We start from the raw sequence: 26,782 nt of genomic DNA, 5'->3' as shown, positions 1-26,782 counted from the left end.
TCTGCAGAGAAGGGAATAAAAATTCTAGTTTTAATGAACTTGATTGATCATGTCTCCCAGTCCTCCTCTGATTTTACTCTGTAATCCATGACTGGATCTAAATTCAGTCTGAAAGATCACTCTGTGTCTGTAGACACTAATTTCCTTAAAATTTGAACAATCCACAATAAAAATTTCATAAGGCCCTGCCAGATGAATCACCGTGAAAGATTTGAGTTTCCTGGAAGTTTCTTGGGGCCTCAGAAATACTCATAGCAAATACAGGTAGTGTGCAGCCTCAAGAATAGAAAATACTTTATTCCATTTTGTCTTCTACTATTTGGCCTGACATATAGATTCATAGCAGTGCTCTGAAGCTGGAAATTTTTACCATTATCGTTAGTGGCAACACTCCATAAATGATGATAACAGAATTGCACTGTGCATGAGCCCTGTTTCTTTTCATTAATGACTTTTTAGGTGTCTTTATTGCTAGGTTGTACTCTTTTTCAGTTGTGTGAATAGCCATTGCAGATAATATCACGGATCCATTTTGGGGGACCTCGGTAGTTGGAAACCATTGGGTCCAGAAGGGTCTTCAAAAACCCTTCTTGCCTAAAGCAGATCCTACTGACATGTTTCTCCCTTTAATCTGTGTTTTCTTTAATCTACAGTTTTTAATTAAACTCTCAACCTCAACAGAGATTCTTAGCATAGAAGTTAAGAGAAAATACAAATAGTGATTTCTATGCCCCCTCAGAGACAACCAACTAAAACAAAACCCACTTTTTTTTTTTTTAACCAAGCAGTTTAAAATTTTTATCCTGCCTGAAGGAGGAAAGAAACAGTGGGTTCCCTCATTTTTTTTTTTTTTTTTTTTGGTGTTCTTACCACATATATCCTTTAGAGTTCATTTTATCATTCCTAAGGGGGTGTTCAAGAAGAGAAAGAAGGATCACTGGTGTTCTTAAATCCAAACATTCACCTTACTCTCCACTTCCTCCTTTAAAACTACCTATAGAGCATCTTCATGTTAATTTGTTACAGATGCCTCAAACTCAACATCTCCAGATGATTTTCTCCCCTGCTCCTCTGCCTCCTTGGATCTGTTCTTCCCCCTGTGCTGCCTAGCACTTTGACAATGCCCACTATCAACCCAGTCCTCTAAATTAGAAGCTTGGATGTTATCTTCAGCTTCTCCATTTCTCTAATTCCTCATCACGTCATTAACTGAATCCCATGAATTCCATTTTCTGAATGTCTTGCAAATTCATTCCTCACTGCCACTGTATTAGTTCAGCCTCTCATCATCTCACTCTTGGAACATGTGTTCTTTCTCATTCTCCTAACTGTTGCAAATAAAATCGCGTCACTTCCTTGAATAAAATCATTAACTGGTTTCTCACTTTAAACAATGTAAATTAAAATTCCTTAGCACAGCATGCAAGATCATTTTCTGGCTCTTGAGAGCCCCATCTCTTGCCATGTCTTTTTAGTGGTCTGTGCTCAACCGTTCTGTGTTACCTGCAGTATACCAAATATGAAATAATGTTTCACTTCTCCACACTTATCCATATACTCTTTCCCTTTTCCTGGAAACTCATCCTTCCCTTGTCTTGCCTTTAAGGGTCTTATTAATCCTTCAAATTCATCCAAAAAATTATTTCCCAGCAGAAGAATCTTTTCCTACCACATAGCAGACAGTTTACAGAATTGTTGTGACGATTAACTGAGATAGTATATATGAAAATATTTAGCTAGGAAGCTCTATTTAAACATAAGATACTATATAATGACAATACATCTATTAATTATTAAATAAAAGCTAATGTCTGCTTTTCATTTCAAAAGGCAAAATGAATGCTACGTTGATATGAGAAAAAAACTCTCGAATCATTTTGATTGAATTTAAGGTTCTTAACTTTGATATGAAAAACTATAACTTTTAAGCATAAGTGTCTTCCACCTTGATTAAATTATCATGCAAATACTCCACAAAGTATTTAAAAGCATTTATTAACTAACTGATTTTTCAAGGACTTTTATTCAATTATTCTTGTTTGTTTTTCTGGACATTAGGCATAAATTACAAGTGTAGAACTATATTAAAGTATCTTCTATTTTATAGCTTTTAAATGATTTTACTATTCTTATGTTATTTGATTCACAAACAGAGAGCATTACCCCCATTTCATAGGTGAGATCAACTCCTTAGGAAGGCCATATTACTGAACATCATGAAATTGATCAAAAAAAAAAAAAAAGGAAGAAGAAGAGAAAGGCCATATTGTAATGCTTTCTAAAAGTAAAGTGGTATAATGTGACAAAACTAGGTAGGGGCAACCTAGTAATGTAATACTAGTTATTCAGCAACTACTACTCTCCGATGCCGAAAACAATGAGCTACTAGTTTCTATCTTTCCGAGTTTCAGGTTCTTGCTTGGGATGACAAGAATATGCAGTAATAGATTATAATTTAGGAAGAAGATGAATTACCATTACAGACACTACTAGAGGAGAAAGCCAAAAATATTTGGCTCACTTTGTTTTTCTTGATTAGGAAACCAGAGTATATAAAAACAAAAAGTCAAAGAGTATTGGGTATTCCACTAATAGTTCATAGTCTAAAATACCATGGAAAATTTTGCACTATAATTAAAAATTATATACTTACTAAAGCATTTAAAAAATTTATACATTTTGCCTCAAAACTCAGAGGCATCAAGGAATTCATTTTTATTCAAGTTGCTTGAAATATAACAAAGAAGGAAGAAATTCTATTGGAAAATCCTATGGAGTAATAGTTCTGAGGCTATCTACTCATATTTGGTGATAGAGATGCAGTTTCCGGTGTCATTTCAGACTGGTTTGTTGTATTTTGGATTTTAATGAAAGAAAATTAAAACAAAATCAGTAAAACATCATTTATAATTAGAGCATCTTCAGTTTTCTACATTCTACATAAATAGACTTTCCTTTTTTTTTTTTTCTTGTTGTTGTTGAGACAGATTGTCACTTTGTTGCCCAGGTAGCTGGAGTGCAATGGTACAATCATAGGTCACTGCAGCCTCAAACTCCTGGCCTCAAGTGATCCTCTTGCTTCAGCCTCCCAGGTAGCTAGCACTAGAAGCATGCACCCCTATGCCTAACTAATTTTTTAAATTTTTTGTAGAGATGGAATCTGGCTAGGTTGACCAGGTTATTCTTGAACTCCTGGCCTCAAGCAATCCTCCTGCTTTCACCTCCCAATGTGCTGGGATTACACATATGTGATTTTATTTGAAAACAAAATTTCACTGCTAATTTTTAATGTTTAAATCACGGAGGGACTAGAAGAGTCATAACTAGAAGTAAAGAGAATTGGAAGAAAAGTTTTTACAATCACATTAGAAGAAATAAACACTTGAACCAGAAAAGTAGCAGTGGAAATGGAAAGTGTATGAATTTGATATTGTTAGAGTAGGATCAACAAAATTTGATACTTGATTATGTATATCGGAGAAGGTAAAGTCAAATGCAATCATAAGATTTGGAACTGGATCATTGGGACAATGGTATTGATTTTAGTAAAAACAGCAGTGCAAGTTTGGAGAAGAGGATAGCAAGAGGATTGGCTTAACTGATGGACATGTTTCTGGCATTTGAAAGGCTATTGGCACATATAGGTGGAGAAGTCCAGCAGACATCAAGAAATTGCAGGTATGGAACTTGGGTGGGAAGTCTGTGCTGGAAATATAGAATTGGTGGTTATTCATGTACAGGTATTGGCTGTAGCCAGAGAGTAGATTTGATTGACAAAGGAGAAGTATAGAGAGAAGAGACAAGAAGAGTAAAACTTAAAGAACCACCAAAGTTTAGAAAAAAGGAATTTGGAAGAGTTGCTTTTGCACTTGTTATTCTCCCTACATATTTGTTTGCAAATTCCTAGAAAGTAGTAACAGTTTTACTGATTTTAGTATTGTCAAACAGCACTTAGAATATTGTCTGTAAGAAAGTATTTGCAGGATTAAAATGATGACACTTAGAATATTGTCTGTAAGAAAGTATTTGCAGGATTAAAATGACAATGTGTATTTAACCCAGCTAAAGTAGAACATGGTCTGTTAATAACAAAAATAATAATTTGTTTCAAATATATGCATGCTGGTTAAATTGTTTTAGAAAATGTTAATATTTAATTAACTTGATTAATAATTTTCATATGCACACACATGCATATGAACATATATGTGTTTATCATCTATCTATCTAGTTTTTTGTTTTCATATTTGGAGTCTGTAGTAGATATTTTTGGAGGAGTATGCCTAGCCCGCAAGTCAACAGTTCCCTTGCCTCCAAAAGGGTCTAAAGAAACAGGTTCCTGACTGCTGTTTGTTCTGGACACTAGAACCTAGCTAGACCAATTGGATTTTTTTCTTATGATTTTTTTTTCTTTTTTGAGGTGGGGGTCTTGTTATGTTGCCCAGGCTAGTCTCAAACTCATACAAAATGACTGATATCCTTATAAGAGAAAAAACACAGAGACACAGAAAGACACAGGCAGGGAGAATGCTGCGTGACTACAGGGGCAAAGATTGGAATTGTGCACAAGCCAGAGAACACCAGAGATTTCCAGCAACAAGAAGAAGCTAGAAGTGTCATGGAACAGATTCTCTCTCAGAACCCCCAAAAGAAATCAGTCCTGATGATACTTTGATTTTAGATTTCTGGCCCCCAGAACTGTGGGAGAATACATTTTTGTTGTTTTAAGCTTCCAAGGACTGTGGTATTTGTTACAGCAGCCCTAGGAAACTGGTGTAGAGGACAATTGCATTTAAATATAGCATGTGGGTGTTAGGTTTATAATAAAGAATATTCTGGCAGTGCAATACTGGAAAGAGTTTTCTTTTCTGCAAATATACATCCCCCCCACCCTGGCTTTTTTTACTGTGAAAATTGCAGAAGTTTGAATTAAGACATGTGGATTCAAAACCAACTCTGCTACTTATTAGATGTGGTCTTGGGCAAATTACTTAAGTTCCCTTCGTGCCCTGATTTCCTTATTTATAAATTGGGGAAGATTAAAAAGTAGAGCTCTATGGTTCACAAATTCAAGATACTGGGTGTCTAAGAAATTCTGGATAATAAGTTAATAGTGCTAATTTGCGTCTAAGATGATATTGAGCCAGTTTCTTCCAATGCAAAACTAAATTAAATTCATAGTTTTAGTTTTATTTAAAATAATTTCCTTAGAGACCTTTCATTATTGTTGCTCATGGAAATCAGGTTAGGTATACTGATCACAGTACCACTGCTGGAAGTAATTCAAATTCTGCTTAAGATTTCCTAGGCTAGTTTATGGATGTTTGAATAAAACTCAGTACTAATAGCACTGTAATGTTAAACAATATTTTGAAATTAGACTTATATAACACCTTGCCAATGATCCCTATAATGTCATTTTTAATAGACTATTTTTTAGAGCAGGTTTAGGTTCACAGCACATATAATGTTTTTAGAAACATTCATTGACTGAATTCTGGTTGTGTAGATTTTAGTACAGTATTAGAAGTTCAAACATGTTGCTTGTGGATTGGTTGAAAAATAAGACTAAATAACATTATTTAATAGGTTATATATCTTAATATTCATAAGTGACATGTCCTAAGGCTTTCCTGACTCCCCAGTATGTGAATATTACTCTAGGACAAAATTACTTTGTTGGTAAATGGCCATATTATTGCCTATGAGTATAAAATGAGATGATAAATAACGACAGCAAAGCTACATTCAGCTGCACATACCAAATGATCAGCTGACTAAACTTAATAATTTAATTAACTGCAAGCAACAGCTTTATAGTTCCATAAAATTCACAATTGTGCTTTAGCAAAATGATATATTACTACCTGTCATGATAACCTTCAGGGTCATTTACAAATAGATACAGCCCAAAGATTAAATCTGTAATGGTTACATTCAATGAAAATCCTGCTACCTGAAAACTTTATGAAAATTTTCATGCATCATTGTACAACTTGAAAAATAAGTAGTTGAAACTTGAGAGCATGACCATTTTGAAAGCAGTTTGAATCTGATGGATTAAGGCCCATTTTAAATGAACTAAAATTTACTCTTTGGTTTTTATGTCTTCAACACTCACTTTTAAAAATAGGCCTTTATTAAGACTTCTAAATAGATTGAAGTTCTTTCTCCCATTATTGAAGATAACAGATCTATCAATCTAAGAGAATGGACCATTAATATTATTATTTATGCTTGTATTATTTTTATCCTAAAAGATATGTGGATAATTTCCCACTTTGGTCTACAGGAAAGAATACAGTAACTCAATATATGTCTTTTTTTTTTTTTTTTTTTTTTGAGACAGGGTCTGACTCTATTTCCCAGGCTGGATCCAGTGCAGTGGCTCAATCTTGGCTCAAAGCAGCCTCAACCTCTTGGGCTCAAGTAATCTTCCCACCTCAGCCTCCCGAATAGCTGGGACCACAGGTGTGCACCACCACACTTGGCTAATCTGTTTATGTCTTTAGGGACACCGGTATTCATCTGAGGAGTCAGTGCCTCTCGAAAGCTGCCAAAATAACTTGTAGGGACACTTAAAAACTAATTAAAGAAAGCTTTACCCAGCAACATTAAGGGAGTTAAGATAAAATGTTCCTGATGCTGTCAGGTGAGTGTGATTTTTATTTCCTTCTCTGAATATTTCTTTTTGGTCCCTGCTATAGCAAGGCTTATGCTGTTACTTGGTGGCACATTTTATTCAAATAGTATGAATGAGCGGAAAGGTGCCAAGGATGAATCTCCCGAGATTTATGATAGAATCCTCTCCAGAGAGAAGAGAATTTTACTCTTTGGTAGTTACGGTGACACTCTTCTTCTGTGAGGTGAACTGGGAATGGGGCAAGAAACAGGCATTATCAGTCAGTGATTTCTGATCAGATCCTATGCCTGAAGTTAGATGAATCAGAGCAGGGCGAGATCCTCTCAAAGACCTGACTCACTAAGAGCATGTCCAGACAAAAGTGATCCCCCAATCTGTAGTTTATAGTATTCCTAGAGCTCCACTCAAATTTGTACCCCCAAATGACGAATTGTACAATGGAATTCCACAGGAAGATTCAGATTACAATGCGTTGCTTAATTTGTATAACTGTGAATTTTCTACTTATTCTTTAAGGTCTTGTTTAAATCCCATGAATACTTCCCTGCTTATCTATCCCAGGGTGATATTTTCTTCATTTCAATTTTTAGTAGTCTTAATATGAATGGAATATTCAATGAAATATCACCAGGACACATAGTTCTTCTTTTAGATTTTAGTATCCAACGATATCATAAAGCTACTCATTGCAGAAGCTGCGTCTTATATATTTACTTTGTATCATTCAGAATGCTAAGTTCCTGATTCATAATAGAGCTCAACATTATTTGGTTGATCAATTACTCTTTCTCTTTAGCTTTCATTCTCAGTGGGTTATTTTTCTATGATTTTACTATCTAGAAGAATTAACATTCCATTGGAAACTCTGATAATTGGGAAGATAATTTTTATAACTTGATAATTTCATTTCATAATCGATATTATGATATATAATTCTGCACTTACAGAACCAAAAACAGTAGAAAACAGTTGTTTTTTAGTAATTCTAAAGAGAAAAAAATTTTAAGTAATTAATTAATTTATTTATTTGTTATTGTTAGTTGACAAATTATGAATGTGATGTTATAGTAAATGTATGCAGAGAAAAGTTGACATATCCCAACAAGTGATTATATTTCTTAATATATAAGATATTTTATAATATGTTAGAATATACTATGAAAGTATTTTAGAAAAAGTGACTGTGTTTAAGTTAATTTTCATGAATATAACGTGATTAGACTGATGAATGAAAACACATAAGACTTGACAGGGAATTTCTAGATTTGTATGACTGGGAACAGTTTTTACAATTGGCAACAGACACTGGAACCATCTTTTGGCAACTAGTATAATCATTTGAAAGCCAAGAAATATGTTTATATTCTTTCTTAGGTACTGGTCCTCCTTTTTTGCTACTGACAAATGAAGGTTGTGCTAGACTTTATTTTATTTTATTCTTTGAGACATGGAATTGTTCTGTTGCCCAGGCTGGGGAGAGCAGTGGTACAATCACAGCTCACTGCATCCTCCTACCTCTCCCGGCCCAGGCAATCCTCCCACCTCAGCCTCCTGAGTAGCTAGGACCACAGGTGCGTGCCACCATGCCAGGCTAATTTTTAAAATTTTTTGTAGAGATGGGTGTTCCTATGTTGCCCAAGCTGGTCTTGAACTCCTGGCCTCAAGTAATCCTCCTTCCTTGACTTCCCAAAGTACTGGGATTAGAGGCGTGAACCACCGTGCCTGTCTGACTTTATTTTTTCTCTAATGTTCATTAGGTAGCTTCCCTGAAACTGATCATAGCTTTCCAAGGTCTTGGTAAAAATTTAAATAGTTTTTCCCTCTCATTCTTTTTAAGGAAAATGCCATATATATTTTTATGTTTTAAGAGTGATTGCCTATATGCAGATAATATTAAAATCTACATGCTACTGATTTAATGATTATTTGTTGCCTACCCATACTTAAACTAATTTTTGTGAAATTAGTTCCAAAAATCACAAAATTAACACTTACCATATTAATCAATCAATAAAATATCTTCAAGGAGTTTCTGATTAAAAGTATTTAGATGACAACAAACCTGAGTAAAAATTTTGCCAGCTTGCAATATAGTCAAAATGAGACTACATTAAAGCAGGGATCAAAATTTGAAATCATTTTTTAAAACAAAGCCAACCACACTAGTAGAAAGAGGTAAGAGGTTTATTTTTCATCAAGTGTTAAGAGGTTTCTATGCCCACAAAGAATTTATAGGTATCATCTGATAGTAGATATAAGTAGAACAGAGTATAAATGATATCATTTTTCCCATGATGATATACAGTTAGAACAACATTAATAGTGGCAAAAAGAAGCTAGGAGAATGCAGTTCTGATGTTTCTGCCCTTCATAACCATGCCAAATCATTTTAATATGCATATGAACATGAAATCATCTGCATTTATAATCCTTATCTGCTGTTGAACTCCATTTATGCTTTTCCAACTAGCAGTCTAGAGCAATAGCACTTTCTTCAATGCAGTATGTTTAAATTCAGATGTCTCACCCTCATCTTTATGATACACTTTCAGGCAAGTTCAACCTCTCTACTCCTCTCTGCCATTAATAATATGTTTATTTTTCTAGTCAACTGGGCTTGAAACCTTGAAATAATCACTGATTTCTTACCCTCAAAGCAGCTGTAACAAAGTTCTAATGAATATTTCTAAAATATATTATTTCTATGGTCGATACTACAATACAGGTTCTTAACATTTCTGGTTATATTATTTCAGTGTCTTCTAAACTAGACCAATTTCTCCTAGAGACAGTATTCTCTTGCTTCTGGTTCATGCTAAATTGGTTACTATATACATTTTTCTAAAATGCTATTTACACATATCAGTTTCCTGAAACACACAAATATCGTCTTGCCTGTGGCATAAAGTCCACCTTTTCTTAGCTTTGGCATGCCAGGTTCTGAACACCCTGGCCTCAGCCTCTTTCCCTCTTCTTATCCTTTTTTTCTCTCCATTCCCTCCCTTCCCTCATTCCTCCCTTCTTCCTTTCCTCTCTTTTTCTTTCATACTAAAAATAGGAAACACAGACAGAAAAGAATATCATTCATAAATGTACAACATAATGAATTATCACAAAATGAACATACCACTCAGGTAAAGAAATAGAAGGCTGAAGCATGATAACTTTTGGGGTGTGGAGCCCATATTTCTTATGTTCTTTACTACTCTATATTGGCTGTCAATAGATTTCTGGCCTTCTTAAAATTCTTACTATGATTTCAGTGTAAATTGATACAAGTTTATAGTGTTCATTCCTAAAAGCAATAGAAAAAAATGAAAATAAAACAAAAAGCATGAATTTTGAGCTTGTTTTCTTGCCAGAGTTTGAAAACCTTTCTCATTAAAAAAAAGTGCAACATAGTTTTGTAATTCTGCTGAACCTCTGGCAAATTCAGTTGAGGCACATTTTTTGAGCAGTGCAGTGAGTGTAGTTTTGACTATTGTATATGCAAACTCTTATTCTTTTCTTGTATGCCTTTCTTATAGAGGGCATAGGGTTACAGAAAGGGTTAATGGTGAATGATGCTACATTTCTGTTTCTTGTCTTCTGTTTCTCAATCCCCAGTACCAAAGTCTCCTGCAGACATCTGAGATACTTCTTTTGGAGTTTAAACTGGCATATTTTTGTTCCACATTGAAGTTCTTGACAAAGTTTGACCTCGTATTAGTACTTCAACAATGGATAATTATGATCTGAGGCACTTCATCTATAAATCAAACCCGGTAGTAGGAGTATTCCCTGCAATGACATGCAGCAATTGAAATAGTCATCTTTTTATTTTTTGGTAATTATTCTACCAGTTTGGAGTGTAAAAGTAGAAAATATGATGCTGCCATTACATTGCTAAGCAAGCAGAAGGATATCCAACAAGGAACCACATATATATTTAAGTGTTCATGACTACAAGCCTATACCTATTGAAAGATGAGCCTTGTATCCAGAACAGTGATGCGCACATATTCTGTGCTAAGTATCATTTGAATGAATTTTTTAATATGTGTTTGCACCAGACAGAGATTTTATATGCAAAAATAAAAAAAAGAAAATCCTCTGTCTTTTTATGCTTTACTTTAAAAAAAAATACAACACCTGGATTGTTGTAGAGCATATTAACTTAAAATTCTATTTATAATCCCTTGATTCATTATATTACTTATACATTACATATATAATATATAATATCATAATTAGCATGGCTTGGAAATACATGCTCATTTTGCTGCTTCTTCTCTTTCTTACCTTTTTGTTTTCCACATACGAGAAGAAGGGTCATATATGTATGTTATCTCTTTACTCCAATCATGATTACTATGGTTTTGTTCCTGCTTAGCTACACATTATATTCCAAGCCCAGCTGCTGCCTTATTTGAATGTTTCTTGAAGAAGGCATTGTAACTGTAACCAAGCAGCCCGTATTCTGTATCTATGTTTTTCTAGGTTATTGTCCAAGGTGCGGGCCAGATAACTTTTAAGAAAGTCATTTCTAGAGTCCCTCTGAGTGGTCTCCAGAAATTGTGGGATTACCTTTTCGAAGCTGATATGAAACTACAGTTAAGTGGGTGATGAGCATGAATGACCTCAGGCAAAAATTGCAAAGCAACTTTCTTCTCTGTTCATAAGTACTATGTAAAACAAATATTACGTATATAATGAGTATGTATCAGATTGCATTTCAAAATTAAAAATGTTGGTGCTATTTTTTCCCCACATAGGGCATAATTATCTTTGAGAAACTATTAAAAATTAGGGAAAAGGTTATCCTTTAACAGAATTGTGTGACAGCACATTGCAGTGCGCACTAATGCCTCTCCTCAGTTCCCAGTGTTACATTTCCTTCTCTACTTTCTGTGATTCTTGGCTCTTTTTCTGCTAGACCCCTTCAAATATCTGCTCAAGGGTATCATGGCCTTGGTCACATTTTCTTTCATTAATTCTCCTCTTAAAAGGTCCACTGATGCTAAATTCAGTTATGTGGAATATACCAAACCCATTCATTATAATTAGAGAAATCCTGGGATACATACCACATTCAGGATAGGCAAGTTACTATATCATAATGTCTGTTTAGATTTAGTTTTTTAAAATATTGCTCAGTGTCTTCCAGGCCCTTGTTGCTTTTCATCCTGATTGACCAAGTCTTCTTGTAACCAGATGCCTTGAGTCAGTGGCTTTCAGATTAATTCATCTTTATTCCTACCTCTCAGTTTAATGTTAGAGCTATTTCCCCACTTCCTTTGTCTCTGACAGAACAGAGCTCTATTTTTTTGGACCTTAGGTTAAATTTTGTTTCTGGTTGAAACTACTCTCCTGAGGCTTCCTAGATCCTGTTTTTCAAGAATTTTTCAATCCTTTCCTCTGTGAAGCCTTCCTTGCCTATTTTGTATAGAATTTATGTAATCCCTCTCCAAATTTTCACAGCATTTATTTTTTAACAGTACTTATTTTCTATATTATTCACTTGGTATATCTTCAAGCTGGCAATTTAAAAAATGTCTATCATATGGTAGATCCCATGCTAAATATTGGAAATATGAAGATAACCAAATTAACTATCCCAAGTCTTAAAGAGCTAATAATTTGGTGGAAGAGATAGTATGTTACAACTAATCTCTATATAATTTTATAAGTATACAATAGATGTCTGAAATGTTATGGGAACATGGATGAATAATTGATTAATATGGAAAAAAGAGGAAGTTTTACAGAAAACTATAGGCTTATAGGAATTAAATGAATGAATATAACCTTTAAGACTCAGCTTTTGGGCACCATTTCTTCCTGAAAGTCTCCCGTAAGTCTCCAGACTACATTTGATCCCCTTTCTTCAGTGGCTAGATATAACTTTACTGTAGCGCTTATCCTATTATACTGAAATAAATTCTATAAATTTGTCTCCCTACTGTACCCTAAATTTCTGGGAAAAAGACTGTATTATTTTGGATTCCTGATACCTAACGCAATGCTTGCTGAATAATAGATGCTCAATAAATGTCTTTTGAACTAAACAACAAAACAACAAAAAACATGAGTGTTTGGAAATTGCAAGTAGTTTTGTGTGGCAAATTGTGAGAGGCACAGGAGAGGAGAGTGAAGTGGCTAAAGATAAGGCTGAAAAATAGCTAGGACAAAGTTGTGAACAGCCTGATTAGGCAATGTATTATTCATTATCCTTTTATATGCATATTTCTTGTTAGAATGCATTCTTTAGAGACAAGGATTAAATCTTACATGTCAAAATATTTAATTCAGCATCGGGCACAGATCCTTGCACATAATAGATGTTCAGCAAATCAAAGGAGAGTTAAATCATCAGATGACAGCATCCACTTAAAAGTACTTTGAAGATTATATTATGATTCAATGATTATTCATTGATAATAGGCAGTGGCTATACTCTTTCCTAGATAATGATAGAGAGAGTATTCTTTTGATCCATTGTTTTCCTGTGAACAGAACCTATGTGCATTCTGAAATCATGAAACTATAAACAAACGTAAAATATTAAATAGCTACTTTTTTGTATATGTTAAGTTTTGGACTCTCCACTCATAAAGAAGTATCAAATGAGATGAAAACTAACTACCACGAGCTTCTTTTATTTTTAAATGAGGTTTTTGCATATGTCCTGGCATCAAATATAGAGTCTGTTGAATTGCCTGACTTTGATATTAGCTAGACAAACTGCCTGGCTCACTACAGCTATAAGCTTGTAGTAAGAATTGACTTAGATAGTATGAATAATACAAATTACTATTGAAACATAAGACAGAGTTTGATGCTGTACTATGCTGGTAACTGTTAACAACTGGTTTTCTAGAAAAAAAAGAAAAAAAAGCTCTGATCTGTAGCATATGCTGATTTCAGTGATATAAATACTTCCATTATGAGCATTTACAGTGATGTAAATATTTCCAAACTACCCACATGAAGTTACTGAAATACGCAGTTGGGAAGAGATGCTAACAATCAACTCTTCTGAATCTGTAAGAGCCAGCTCAGCACACTATGAGTTTGATAATAACTATTGTAATTAAAGATGTTTTTAAATGGACATTGGGTGCCCAGGACTCTTCTAAATGCTTTATATACTGTATTTCGTTTACTTTACCCAGCAACCTATGAGGTAGGTTCTACTTTTTAATGGGAATCTGTGTCTCAGAAAAACTAAATAATTTGCTCATATTACACATCAAGGAATGAGTGGACTATAGATTCAAAAACTTAGTTTGATTTGACTCTACTCCTCCAACTACTATTCAATATTGCTTTCAGGATATAAAATTAAATTATGTTCAGCATAGTTTTCATGTTAAATGTATTTTTTATTTAATGTCAATAAATGTGATTCCTTGAAAATTTTAAGTAAAAGATAGCTATACAAATTTGCCATGTCCAACTAAATATTTATGTGACTAAATTCAGGAAAAAACTACAAAAGGAGGAAGTAATCTAAGTAATTTTAAGTTCATATGATTAAAAAAAGATATTTTGTCATCTCAAAATCTTGAAAAGATTTTTACGAAAGTCTAATTGGAAAGAACTCATAATTATTTTTTAAAAAGGTGTTATTTGCAATTGTATGGATTCTAATAAAAAACAAACTCTTGCTTTATTTCAGCGACAGGGTTCTTAAATTGTTACTGAAATTTATTAGAGCAACAAATGGATGTTGTAAATAGTGGAACATTCCACCTGTTTTTCCAATACTTAGAGCTCAGGAAAAAGGTTATTTCTAATTAGCCAAGTAAGCAGAAAATACAATAACATAATAATGAGGAGAAATTTAGAAGTTAAAAAAAAAGGTTAACAAATAAACTGTAGGTGTCTAAAGATTATTGTAAACTTTGGATCACTGCAGAAAACTTTCCTAAGTAAGACCTGCCACTATGCTTTAAGCAAACGAAGCAGCATATGGCCTAGACAGAAACTGCGAAGGGCTTTATACATTTAAGGGATGGCAAGAAGTGCTGCAGGAAAGTAAGTTGTGTTGTTGGAGTAGATGTGGAAGCTGAAAAAAACAGTTTAGAACTGAACTGTGGGGAACTTTCTATGTCAAATTAAAGTTTGTGTTTTATTCTGAAGGGCATCAAAGGTTAAAAGAAGTTCTTAAGAAAGTAACAAAATGATTAATATTCTATTAAGAAAAAAAACTTTTGTAATGGTATTGGGCAGAAGTTGAGAAGAGACTAGTAAAATGAAGCCTGGTTTATTACAATATTCTTAGAGATAATGAGGGATTGAAATAAAGATGATACATTATGGATAAAAGGGGGATTAATTTCAGGGTCATATTTGATGTAAAATCAACAAGATTTGATGAATGTCTATGTAGGGGATGCATTTTGGGGAAATAATAAAACAAAAAAAGAGAAAAAGTTAAAGATAATACTAAGAGTTTTAGTTTAGGAGACTGGATAGATGATGTCATTAATGAACATTGAGGACAAAAAGGTGGTTTACAATTTAAAGCATTTGCACATATGTTGTCACATTTAAGATGATATTTATGTTACAAATTACCATTATTGCGGTGATAAAAACTTAATCTTATATGCAAATAAATGTACACAGTATCCTGATTTTCTTATTTTCCCCTAGTGCTTATCATTGACTTGATGAAAAGTGCTATTTGTGTTATTTATAGCCATATTTGTTTTAAATATTTTTAGTAAGTAATGATGTTTTCCTTTCTAACTGCTGTATTTAATTTAAATATTTTTATTAGTGGTTCTTTTAACTATTTGAAATATATTTTATTACCTTTCAGTTTGAAACAAACTTTTAGATTTAGCATATTTTTTCACCTCTTACATGATTTATTAAAAGAAGTAAAAGGTAAAAACTGTCTTGTCATATTTCTGGTCCTACCATGAAACTTAAACTTAAACCACTAATATTTGAAGTCCATTTTGGACTCCTATGGTGTTATAACTCAGCATAGTTTTCATGTTAAATGTATTTCAACATGATTATAAAAGCAAGTCTCTACTTTAACGTATAAAACTAAAGCAAAATAACACAAAAACAAGAAACTTAAGGCACTTTCAAGACACCGTGAATCCATTTGAGTTGGTAAATGAGTATTAACCGTGGAGTCATTTCATTTCTTCTAATTAACTGAGGTACTTAGAGGCACTGGGGATACAAAAATTAATAAATCCTTGTCCTGATTAATGGAGCCTAGTGGAGGGGACATATAAACAACTCAAAACAATAAGACATTTTAAGTGTTCTACAGTTAGAAATAAATTGTTATAGGAAACAGATGACGATGCAAGTAATTCTGCCCAGGGATTGGCTAGATCAGGGAGGAGGAAGAGAAGCTTTCACAGTAGAGGTAACTTTTGAGTAGGGCTATTTAAGGCTTAATAAGAATTTGCCAGGAGGAGAAATGAAGGGCTTTGAGAACATACATAAAAGAGCAAGAAAATAAACATTCTGGTGTAGGCAGCATGGGGGCAAATTGTTTAAAAAAAAAAAGAAAAAAAAGAAGTTGAAAGAGTTAAGTAGGACCTAGCAGTGAGGATGTGACATACCATGCTTAAGGACATTAGACTTGATATTGATATTGAGTAAATTTCTGATTTAACTCTAATAGGAGATTGTGTCATATCTTCAGTATGAGGTTTATCTCGTGAACTCATTAATGCTTTTATTCATTCAGAGTTGAACTATAAGAAGACACCACGCTAAAAGAAATCAGATGCTGTCTTTAAAGCTCAGTTTACTGTTATTAAGGAAGGTAAGAACTTCAAAGGATGGGTTGGGTAAAGTGATATAGAAAAATGTGACATTTGAAATGGGCTTCGAGGCATCGGTAAGATTTGGATAAGTCTTATTTATATTTTGATTATGATGAGTTGAAGACATAATTTTTTGCATTTCTCACTTATAACTGGTTCATTTTCTAGGTGGCATTTAAAAAAATAAAGGAAAAAACCCACATAAATAGTGGTTTCAATAGGCATTGTTTGAAATGGCAGTGGCCATTAGTATAATGTTTAAATAAGTAAATGCAAGAAAAGACTTTTTTTTTATCTTTATTGCTGTAAGTTTCTTCAGGATAGAGAAAATAACTATACATTTCTGTATCTTGGAGTCAAACAATTGTTGAGTTACATGTAATACTTCTGGGTTTTATTTGAATTTTAATCCTTAAACAATGTAGAGTTGTTAAGTAATGATGTGATGGAGATATAAAAAATAATGTGCTCTTGGGCAAACTAGCAAGATGAAGAAATAATCAAATATCAAGTTACAGATCAATCTAGATTAGAAATCACAATGAATGGCATTTACTTTACAGATTTAAAAAGTCTTGGTCCTAATATCACACTAGCACACCAATTACATACACCTTAGCTATACAAGTCACCCCTTATGGGCTGACCATAGGCATAAAACAGAATGGATTAGAAAAGAATACAGATTTGTGGAAAATCTGGGATAGAAAAGCAATAGAACATAAGATACACAGAAGTAGAACTTGGAGAATTCACTGATGTGGAATCTGAACCACTGCCACATTCTTATTTATAGTGTTAAGAAGTGCTTCTGCTGCAAGGCTTTCTACAAATTTAAGTAAACATTTCTCTAAAGGAATTTACACTAAAGTAATCACAATGTATCTAAGAGTATTTAAAAGACATGAAACTGGTGAACATCTTATTACCTAAAGTAGAAGGCTAGTTATATATTGCCATCTATGCCATGGGAGGGTTCTGAAGTTAGGATTCTGGTTGCATGTTATTGTAGTTATTATAAATTTGAGCATAAAATGTAATATAAAACATACCAAGCTTGAAACAACCACCAAGGGAATCGAGGTGTTTATTACTGAGCACTAGTTACATGTTTCTTCAGAAACGTATATAATAATAATAAACATTTTGAAAAACATTTTCTTCTTAATGATTATAGAATTAACAAAAACCAGAATTGACTGGAAATCATAAATGATTCTCAAAGCAGGAAAAAAAAAAACAAGAAATAGCATCTAAAAATTTGTTAGTACGTATGAGTCAGACCTGTATTATTATGTTTACACTAAATGGAGTAGTTCAAACATATAATATTTTATCTCTAAATAATTTTATCCACAATATTTGAGGAGAAATCCCCACAGCACATAGTAAACTATTTTTTTTTAGTCTTAAGTGAAGAATAATAATTATCCGGATAATAATTTCCACACATTTTTTTCCTCAGACTGGTAAGTACTGGTGGCTTTTTCCCCCCAAACACACTTTATTAGTGAAGTGGAAATATTAATATGATCTTAAGTGACGCTGGAAAGATTAAAAAGTTTTTCCATACACACAGAGATTTGGTCTGGTGCTGACAGAACTACACGATTTTACTGGCGAGTCACTCGAGCGTTGTGGAGATGCCGTTTCTGAGGTAAACAAAATTTTAGAATTTAGAAAATAAAGTTGTTACCATTCACAAATTTTTTTTTTAAGTGAGAGATTCTAACTTTTCCCCTTCGTTCTACCAGAGGGAAAAAAGCATTTAGACTCTCTACAGTCGTGGCATTAGAAAAAGGCGCCAAAAATAGACAATGTAACGGCCCAGGGTGCTCCGAGCTTCAGTGCTTGGACAACCGGGGCGCGTGGGTGGGGGCAGGGAGAGGCGGGACTGAGGGAGGCGGGGCGGGGCTGAGGCTGGGGCTGTGGAGGGGCGGATTCGGGGTGGGGCAAACCCTGAGATTAGGCTAAGGCCAAGACTAGAGGGGCGGGTCAGGGGCGTGGCCAGGGCGGCCCGGAACAGCTTATTAAGAGATCGGAGCCCCGCCGGGACCTAGGACAGATCCTTTCCATTTGCTGTCATGTCGCTCCCTCAGCCCACGCCGCGGATGGCCGAGCTCAGAGAGCCTACCTCCTCTTTAACGCCTTCTGAGGACCCGGATTCCCAACCACCCAGTAGCAAGCGGCTCTGTCTTGAGGAGCCTGGAGGTGTCCTTAAGGCGGGCTGGCGACTGCCTCTGGTGCCTCGCTTGTCTGAGGCGGAAAAAGTCTGGGAGTTGTCCCCTAGACCCCTCAAGGGACTCCTTGTTTCAACGAATGCTATTTTTGATAACTCCACAGACTCGTGTGTGGAGAAATCAGTCAATGGGAAGCAGATATGTAACCTGAAATGCTCAAATCTCAAATTCCAAATGAGTAGCTGTTTGCAGTCTCCCCCCTCACAAAGTCCTGTTTCTGATTTGAGGGCTTCAGGAAGGTCTGAGGCAGGACTGCATGACAGAGAGGCTTTCAGTGTGCACCACAGTAATAGCTCCAAAGCAGGGGTTAGTCAACTTCTGCCCAGCACCTCTGTACACGATATACATGGAATTAGAAATGGGAATCGAAAACAACAGTTTGTCCAAGGAAGAGACAATGTTCACAAAGAAAATCCATTTTTAGATGTTATCTTTTACAAGGAAACTAAATCACCATTTCATGAAATTAAGAACAGATGTAAAGCTAACAGTGTTATGCCACCAAATAAAAGAGAAAATAACATTTCACCATCTGTACTAAAAATATCAAAATCTCAAAATCAGCCCAGCTTGGAAATTGCCAAACCTAGCTATTTTAGAGATAGCAGCACAATAAGTGTCCCTCAGTTTCCAATGGACTTAAATAGCAAAATGTCCTCTGTCTATTTAAAGGAAATAGCGAAGAAAAAGAATGACAAAAAAGAGGCATATGTTAGGGATTTCACAAACATTTACTGGTCCCAAAATAGACCTGATGTTAAGAAGCAAAAGTTACAGAATGATAAAAAAATTGTAGAAGCGGAAAACATTTTTTCCAAATGTTATGAAAATGACTACCCATCACTCAGCAGCCAAAATACTTGTAAGAGAAAAGACTTGATTAGTTCAAACTACTGTAACTACAGTAGTAGCCCGTGTAATGTAAGAGACTCTAGAAAGAATTTCGCTATCCTAGAAAATGCAAATTGGGAGGAAGCAGAATGTCTGGACAGTTACATACCTACCAGGTTGGAAAAATTTCAAAACTGGGACTGTAACGTTAGACATATTTTGAGAAGAAATAGAGGAAATTGTTGGATTATAAATAATTACAAGACTAAATGTGAAAATATGAAAAAAACTGAAGAAAAATTGAATTGCCTATTATTATTAGAAATAGACCTTTTAAGCAAGGAAGATTACCACTGTACAAAAGTCATCAATGCACATGAAGAACAATCAAAGCTTCTCATAAGAGAAATATTAGGTAGTCAAACAGCTTTAATAACGACTGTTTGGCTAAATGGTAAAGGAGAAAATGATAATACTCTACAGTTGAGATACAATGCTACACAAAAAGTCTTCCATGTGAACAACCCTTTTGAAAGTTTCATTATAGAAATTTTTTATTGCCATAAAAGTATTTCAGGAAATCAAAAAGATAATAGTATTTTAACCTGCTATAACATTTTGAAGCGTAAAAAGCAAATTGGTATAATTGGTATTCAAAATCTAATAACCAGAAACATGAATACAAATATAAAGAATGGAATTTTAAGCATATATTTACAAGACAGTGTTTCAGAACCTTTAGATATTCTATTGAAAACTAACATAGCTTTTTTGCTCAATAACTTTGACTCTTTAACAAGAATTGAAAATGATTTTGAATTAGAAGAAGAATGCATTTTCAAGTGCATGCTTTATTTGAAGTATCCAAAAAATATAGTGGAAAATTATACTGCATATCTAGTAAAGATTTTAAGTTCTTCAAGACTATTAGAAGATAATATGAAACCTATGTTAAAGAAAAGGATGTTATTTAGAACTGAACAAGTTTTTGAAAAGTCTAAGAAAAAAACCATTAATTCCTTCAGTATGACAACTCAAAATACAGGTTTTCCAATTTTTGAAACATATGAAAAAATTCCTCTTTTAATGGACTTTGATGACATGGACGAAATTTCTTTAATAAGAGAAATTACTTGTCAGAATATGAGTTGTCTTCAACAACTTGTGAATGTGGAAAATTGGGCTCACTATAGTTCTAGTACTGTTAAAACACATGTTAATTCTTGTCCTCAATTTATACAGAACAACCAAGGATACATTAATGAAAATTTTTATGAAGTAAATATGCACAGCCAAGATTTAAATATGGAAAGAAAACAGGGACATAATAAGATCAGTAGCTTTGATTGTGAGCACATATTTGAAGATTTCTGCAATGTTAGGCAACAGGCCATACCAGCAAGCCACAACATAATACATAATGAAGAGACCCATACCATTTCTATAACTCAAGTTCTAAATTTTTGGAACTTGCTAAGTGAAATAGAAGAAAAAAAATATGACTTAATTTTGAAAGAGGAAGAAAAAGTCACAGCTGAAAGTTTAACAAATAGTTTCCAAGTTCACAAAGATACTAAAATAGAAAAGGAAGAGAAAGATAGTTTTTTTCCAATGGATGACATGTTTTCTGTACAGTCAGTTTCATTAATAAGTAAGGAAGTAAATGTGGAAGAAAATAAATATGTTAATCAAAATTATGTAACAGATACAAATGAATGTGAGAGTATTTTGCCAGAAAGGGAGATAGCTAATTCAAAGGATTTTCATAGAAAGAATGACTCTGCATTATATATTAATCATCAATTTGAAACTGGTCTGAGTGAAGGGAATGATGAATGTTTTCAGGACTTAGTTGCTAAACATTTATCAATAGAAGCTCTGACAATAGTAAAAGATTTTGAGATGAAGAGAAAATTTGACTTAGTACTTGAAGAACTTCGTATGTTTCATGAAATTAGTAAGGAAAATGAACTAAGCACTGTGGAAACAAACAATGGGCAAGAAAATTACTTTGGAGAAAATGATGCTGAAGAGGTAAAAATGGAGACAGAAAAAGAGTTGAAAATGGCTGTGGTCAACAAAATAAGTGCGTCTTCCTCGTTCCGTGATACTACAGCAGGTCCTAATATGCGTAAAAGTCACCAAAGTTTATTTAAATGGAAAACTGTACCCAATAATGGAGAACAGGAAGTTCCTAATGAGAGTTGTTATCCAAGTACATCAGAGGAAGAATTATTTTACTCTACTTCTGAGAAAGGTATGAAATTCATTTTAAAACATTATTTCTCATGCTAGAAAAATTACTGCTTTTTTCTATGTAGGCCAAATGTATAATTTTGACAAAAAAGGAAGGTAGAGATAAAATGCAAGACAACGTTTATTGATGCACACTATTTTCTTTCTTTCTTTTTTTTTCCAGCAAGAAGCCATAGCTTTATTTATGATAGAAAGAATACAAATTTCAAAGCAAGCTGCAGTTACTCCTTGGAAACACCAAAAAAAAAAAAAGTTGTTTCCATACGGTTACATTGTTAATTCCACAAGAGCATTTACCATATCATTACTTGTACTTCAGGGCTCATTTTGCTCTTGACACATTTGCTTCTGACGTGACCAATTCTATGTCCTTAACTTCTTTTTTTTTGAGAGAGTCGAGCTCTGTGGCCCAGGCTGGAGTGCAGTGGTGCAATCTCGGCTCACTGTAACCTCTGCCTCCTGGGTTCCAGTGATTCTCCTGCCCTAGCCTCCTGAGTAGCTGGGATTACAGGCGCCTGCCACCACACCCAGCTAATTTTTGTATTTTTAGTAGAGATGGGGGCTTCACTGTGTTGGCCTGGCTGGTCTGGAGCTCCTGACCTTGTGATCCACCCACCTTGGCCTCCCAAAATGCTGGGATTACAAGCGTGAGCCACCACGCCCAGCCTTATGTCCTTAACTTCTACACCTGTTTCATCAACCTCTTTCTCTTCACTCTCCTCTTGTACAGTTGGAGTCTGTGTGTTTTCTTGAGTGTTTGAGACAGCTTCACCTTGAAGTTTGACACAGCTTCACCTTGAACTTTGAATTTCTCAGCAGCTGCTAGCTGGGTACACACTATTTTCTCATAAAGATGTATACAAATGTTCAATAATATACTGAAGTTGAAGGAAACAAGTTAATTTTAAAAAGGTGCTTCAAAGAGTCCTACTTCATTTTTCTAAACATTAGGAGCCAACTGAAGGAAATATTTCTGAAAATATAATTTGTTTATACTGCTAATATTTTATATAAAAGTTACTTTTTGCTGTAACATATCACTGTTTATTTTCAGACCGTGAAACACCTTTACCTAAAAGGCCTGCTTTTCTCCCTGATGAATGTAAAGAAGAATTTAATTATTTATTGAGAGGAGGTAACGTTGTGGTTACTTTTTAGGATAACTTCTAAGATGATTATTGCATTATGGTATTTTTAGTATGAGGAAAGTATAGATATTCATGTTGTTCAAAATAAATACAAAGTTTTAGCACCTTTTAAAAGCATTAATATTATACTGATAAATTCTAATAATTAAAAATTTGGTAACAGTTAAAATGCTATTTAGAATATTATTGGGAAATGCACTCTGCAAAACTACGTTCAGATATTTGTATTGATGTATTAAAGTGACTATATGTTAAGTGTTGTATATGCCTAGTTTACACATCTCATAGAGATGTGTAATAGAGAACATGCTCTCTGATAGAGAACATGCTCTATGCTTCTCATTGTTACGAAGCTTTTATATGGACATTTTATTATGCAAATAAAAAATATTTGCCATTTAGTCATGTTAACATGATTTTTGACTGATGTTTATACTTCTGATTACATTAAAAATACAACTAGGCCGGGCACGGTGGCTCACGCCTGTAATTCCAGCACTTTGGGAGGCTGAGGTGGGCGGATCACAAGGTCAGGAGATCAAGACCATCCTGGCTAACACGGTGAAGCCCCGTCTCTACTAAAAATAAAAAAAATTAGCCAGGCGTGGTGGTGGGCACTTGTAGTCCCAGCTACATGGGAAGCTGAGGCAGGAGAATGGCCTGAACCCGGGAGGTGGAGCTTGCAGTGAGCCTAGATTGAGCCACTGCACTCCAGCCTGGGCAACAGAGTGAGAGTCTGTCAAAAAAAAAAAAAAAAGCACACACTAAAGAAAAATTAAACAACTAACCTTATCTTTTGCCCAATAGATCTACAATATCAGAATAAAACACAGTATGTCTAACATTCATTCCACCTTGTGGTACCAAGGATGTAGGGTAGGGGTAGGATTGAAATTATGGAACTAGGTAAAGTTATAATCCGGTCAGAAATTTCTGGTATTATACAACAAGGTTAGATCCAAAAAGAGTAGCATTGTAGGTTAAATATATTTACTAAAACATCTTAAGTTATGCATCATGTCTCAAAACATTTTTTCTGCATTCTCATAATCAGTAGAATGTTACCTCTGATACTGTTATTGTCACCTCAGAATTGTATCTTTTCCTCTTTTCTTAGCTTACAATGAAATAGTTTTAAAAATTAATCAAAACATTGGAAGATCAAAAGCCCACAGGTAGTCTCTTCTCCCCGGAATGAAGGAAATAACTGATGGAACAATACTCCATGAGTCAAAAAGTAGGATGGCAAGAGTTAGCCTGGAAAGGATAGGGTTTGATTCTTCTAGGGCAGAAAGAAAGGAAGAAATTGGCTTAGCAATAGATTTTGATATAGAATAAAGGAAGATTAGGAGTATATACTCATGCTGTCATTGTGATTATAATTGTGATAATAAAATGGATGTAGGAGGAAGATAAAGTATGTGTGCACATTGGAAAAGCAATCATTACATTTGTTTGAAATATCTAAACCCATATAACAATGTGAGTCTGCCTTCACAAGTTAAAATGACTTGTTGTGAAATGTCAAAAATAATGTATGAATTCAGCCAGAATTATTTAATACTATATTAGGAAGTAGATTCGCTTTCAAAGGGCACAAAAGTTGAATGATCTTCCTGAGGCTTGTTAAAATCCACAGTGTAAGAGAAAAGTTGGAAGATACTGGGGAATGGGGGGTTAATATGAATGGATTTTACTGATCTGCCTAGTAGAGTGGTTGCCTGCTTATACACTGTCATTTTAAAGGCATTAGAAAGATCCCACTTATCCTGAAAAGTTTTGATACCCACCCACCTGCCATCATGATGCCTCGTCTCTTAACGTTTCCGTTGACGACTAATGTCTTCAATGGATCCCTCTGTCTTTCCATCTCTCTCTTCTCTCTGTGGTGTGAAGGCAAGTACAGTATTGAAATTATTTTGAGCACATGTTATACGCCAACTAGCCAGTTCACCGGTGCTTTATATATCATTTAGACCAATGGAGGATCTTGTGATCCAACAATGTTGTCTTATTTAAACAATCCCTTTGTGTTTCAAAGTTTTTAAAAGATCTAGCAATAATGTATTTTTCTTTAACCTTTTATAATTAATTTTCTAATTTTAATATTGAATTGAGTATAATAAACTGATTTTATCTATTTTGTGTTGTTTTTCTCCTTGTTTATTATACGTGTAGCTTAATTCTGTATTCTACTTCATTAAAGTTTACATAGATACACACAGATTCTTTTTGGTTCAGGTTAGTAAAAATCATGCTGCTAACCTTTTGTCAGATTTAACATTTGATTACACTGTTTTTAGTATAACAGGCTATTATATTGAGGTCATACTGACTCACTAAAGTTTGATTTACATTTTTGGTTTGACATGTGTACCCCACAGTTTATTTTAAAAACCCTGAAAGTTAGAGATATTGTATTTTATTATCAGAGGTAGTTGATTTTACATAACTGATTTAGTAACAGATTTATGTATCTCCATGAACCCTTTTGGACATCTTCGAAAAAGATATAGTATTATGTTAAAGAACAACTTCCAACTCAGAGCCCTCTATTGATGCATAATAGATGGAGTGCATTTGTGTTCTATCATTGACAATAACCTCCATTAGAAACCAAACATAACCATTAACCATACAGCATAGTTGTTTAGCTACCAATAGAAAAAAATGACCTAGTGTTTAAAGCCACAACATCAAGTTGGCTTTAAAACCTATACGGTTTTGTTGTGATTGTTGTTAAGTTAGACTGTCTGATTGGAATGCCGACTTTATTTAGTTGCTATATTTTATGGGGCAAGTTACTTAACTTTTTGTGCTTAGGTTTTTCATATTTTAAAACTGGAGCTAGAAATAAGTAAAATAATGTAGTTAAAGTATAGTGCCTGGCACATAAATAATAAGTGCTCAGTAAGTATTCAGTAAATGTTGCTAATATCATGATTAGAAGTAATGATTTTTAGACATAGAAACTATTGATAATTTTTACTCTTTTATTGTCTTATATTTTTAGGTAGTCACTTTCCACATGGCATTTCAAGAGTACGACCGCTTAAGACATGCAGTAGGCCAATCAGGATTGGTTTGTCAAGAAAAGCAAGGATTAAACAACTTCATCCTTATCTGAAACAAATGTATTATGGAAACTTAAAAGACAATTTTTGACTTTCATATTTCAAAACATTTTACAACATCTAGAAATGTTTTGTTTTCTTTGGATACATGTTCTTCCAGCTTGGGGGTTTGGGGCTTGCTTTATTATAAAGTGGAGAACTTTTTTTTTAAGTGTATAAATTATTGTATTACCTTTCAAAGTTATAAAATATTTTATGGATTTTTATGTCATATAAAAATGTACACATTAAAGCTGTTTCATGATTGGATAAAACATGTTGACTTATTATTTTTCATGATATATGCATACAATCCTTTTGTGGAGAAAATTGATAGCCTTTCTTTTCTTTTCTTTTCTTTTTTTTTTCTTGAGACGGAGGCTCGCTCTGTCGCCCAGGCTGGAGTGCAGTGGCGCAATCTCGGTTCACTGCAAGCTCCGCCTCCCGGGTTCACGCCATTCTCCTGCCTCAGCCTCTCCGAGTAGCTGGGACTACAGGCACCCGCCACCACGCCTGGCTAATTTTTTGTATTTTTAGTAGAGACGGGGTTTCACCGTGGTCTCGATCTCCTGACCTCGTGATCTGCCCGCCTCGGCCTCCCAAAGTGCTGGGATTACAAGCGTGAGCCACCGCGCCTGGCCTTTATTTTCTTAAGAGGATCTGTGGCTCATAATGAACTGCAGTTCTAATCCACTTCCCTTGTTTTTCGGGTGAAAAAATGGAGGTACAGAGAGGATGAATAAGCTTTTGAAGGTCACAGCATTTG

General features: G+C 34.3%; 1 protein-coding gene across 3 annotated transcripts; it reads left to right on the top strand.

Annotated features, from left to right (window-relative positions):
• Positions 1–18,005: 18,005 nt before the first annotated feature.
• Positions 18,006–26,286, top strand: RAD51AP2 (RAD51 associated protein 2). Of its 3 annotated transcripts, none has more exons than XR_004027037.1 (3): positions 18,006–18,085; positions 22,810–22,890; positions 24,650–26,286. XR_004027037.1 is itself a non-coding variant. In XM_003275949.3 (3 exons), exons 1-3 carry the CDS (start codon positions 18,513–18,515, stop codon positions 26,066–26,068), a joined length of 3,477 nt encoding a protein of 1,158 aa, XP_003275997.2. In that variant the 3' UTR covers positions 26,069–26,286. The 3 variants fall into 3 exon arrangements, 1 of the variants encoding a protein (XP_003275997.2); XM_003275949.3 differs by lacking the exon at positions 18,006–18,085 and adding an exon at positions 18,513–21,756 and having other exon boundaries at positions 25,917–26,286; XR_004027036.1 differs by lacking the exon at positions 18,006–18,085 and having other exon boundaries at positions 22,373–22,890.
• The last annotated feature ends 496 nt before the right edge of the window (positions 26,287–26,782 follow it).

This window comes from Nomascus leucogenys, chromosome 19 (genome assembly GCF_006542625.1).
Source record: "Nomascus leucogenys isolate Asia chromosome 19, Asia_NLE_v1, whole genome shotgun sequence".
Classification (NCBI taxonomy): domain Eukaryota; kingdom Metazoa; phylum Chordata; class Mammalia; order Primates; family Hylobatidae; genus Nomascus; species Nomascus leucogenys.
The sequence above is the reverse complement of the archived record's forward strand: the minus strand, read 5'-3'. Positions and strand labels throughout refer to the sequence as shown.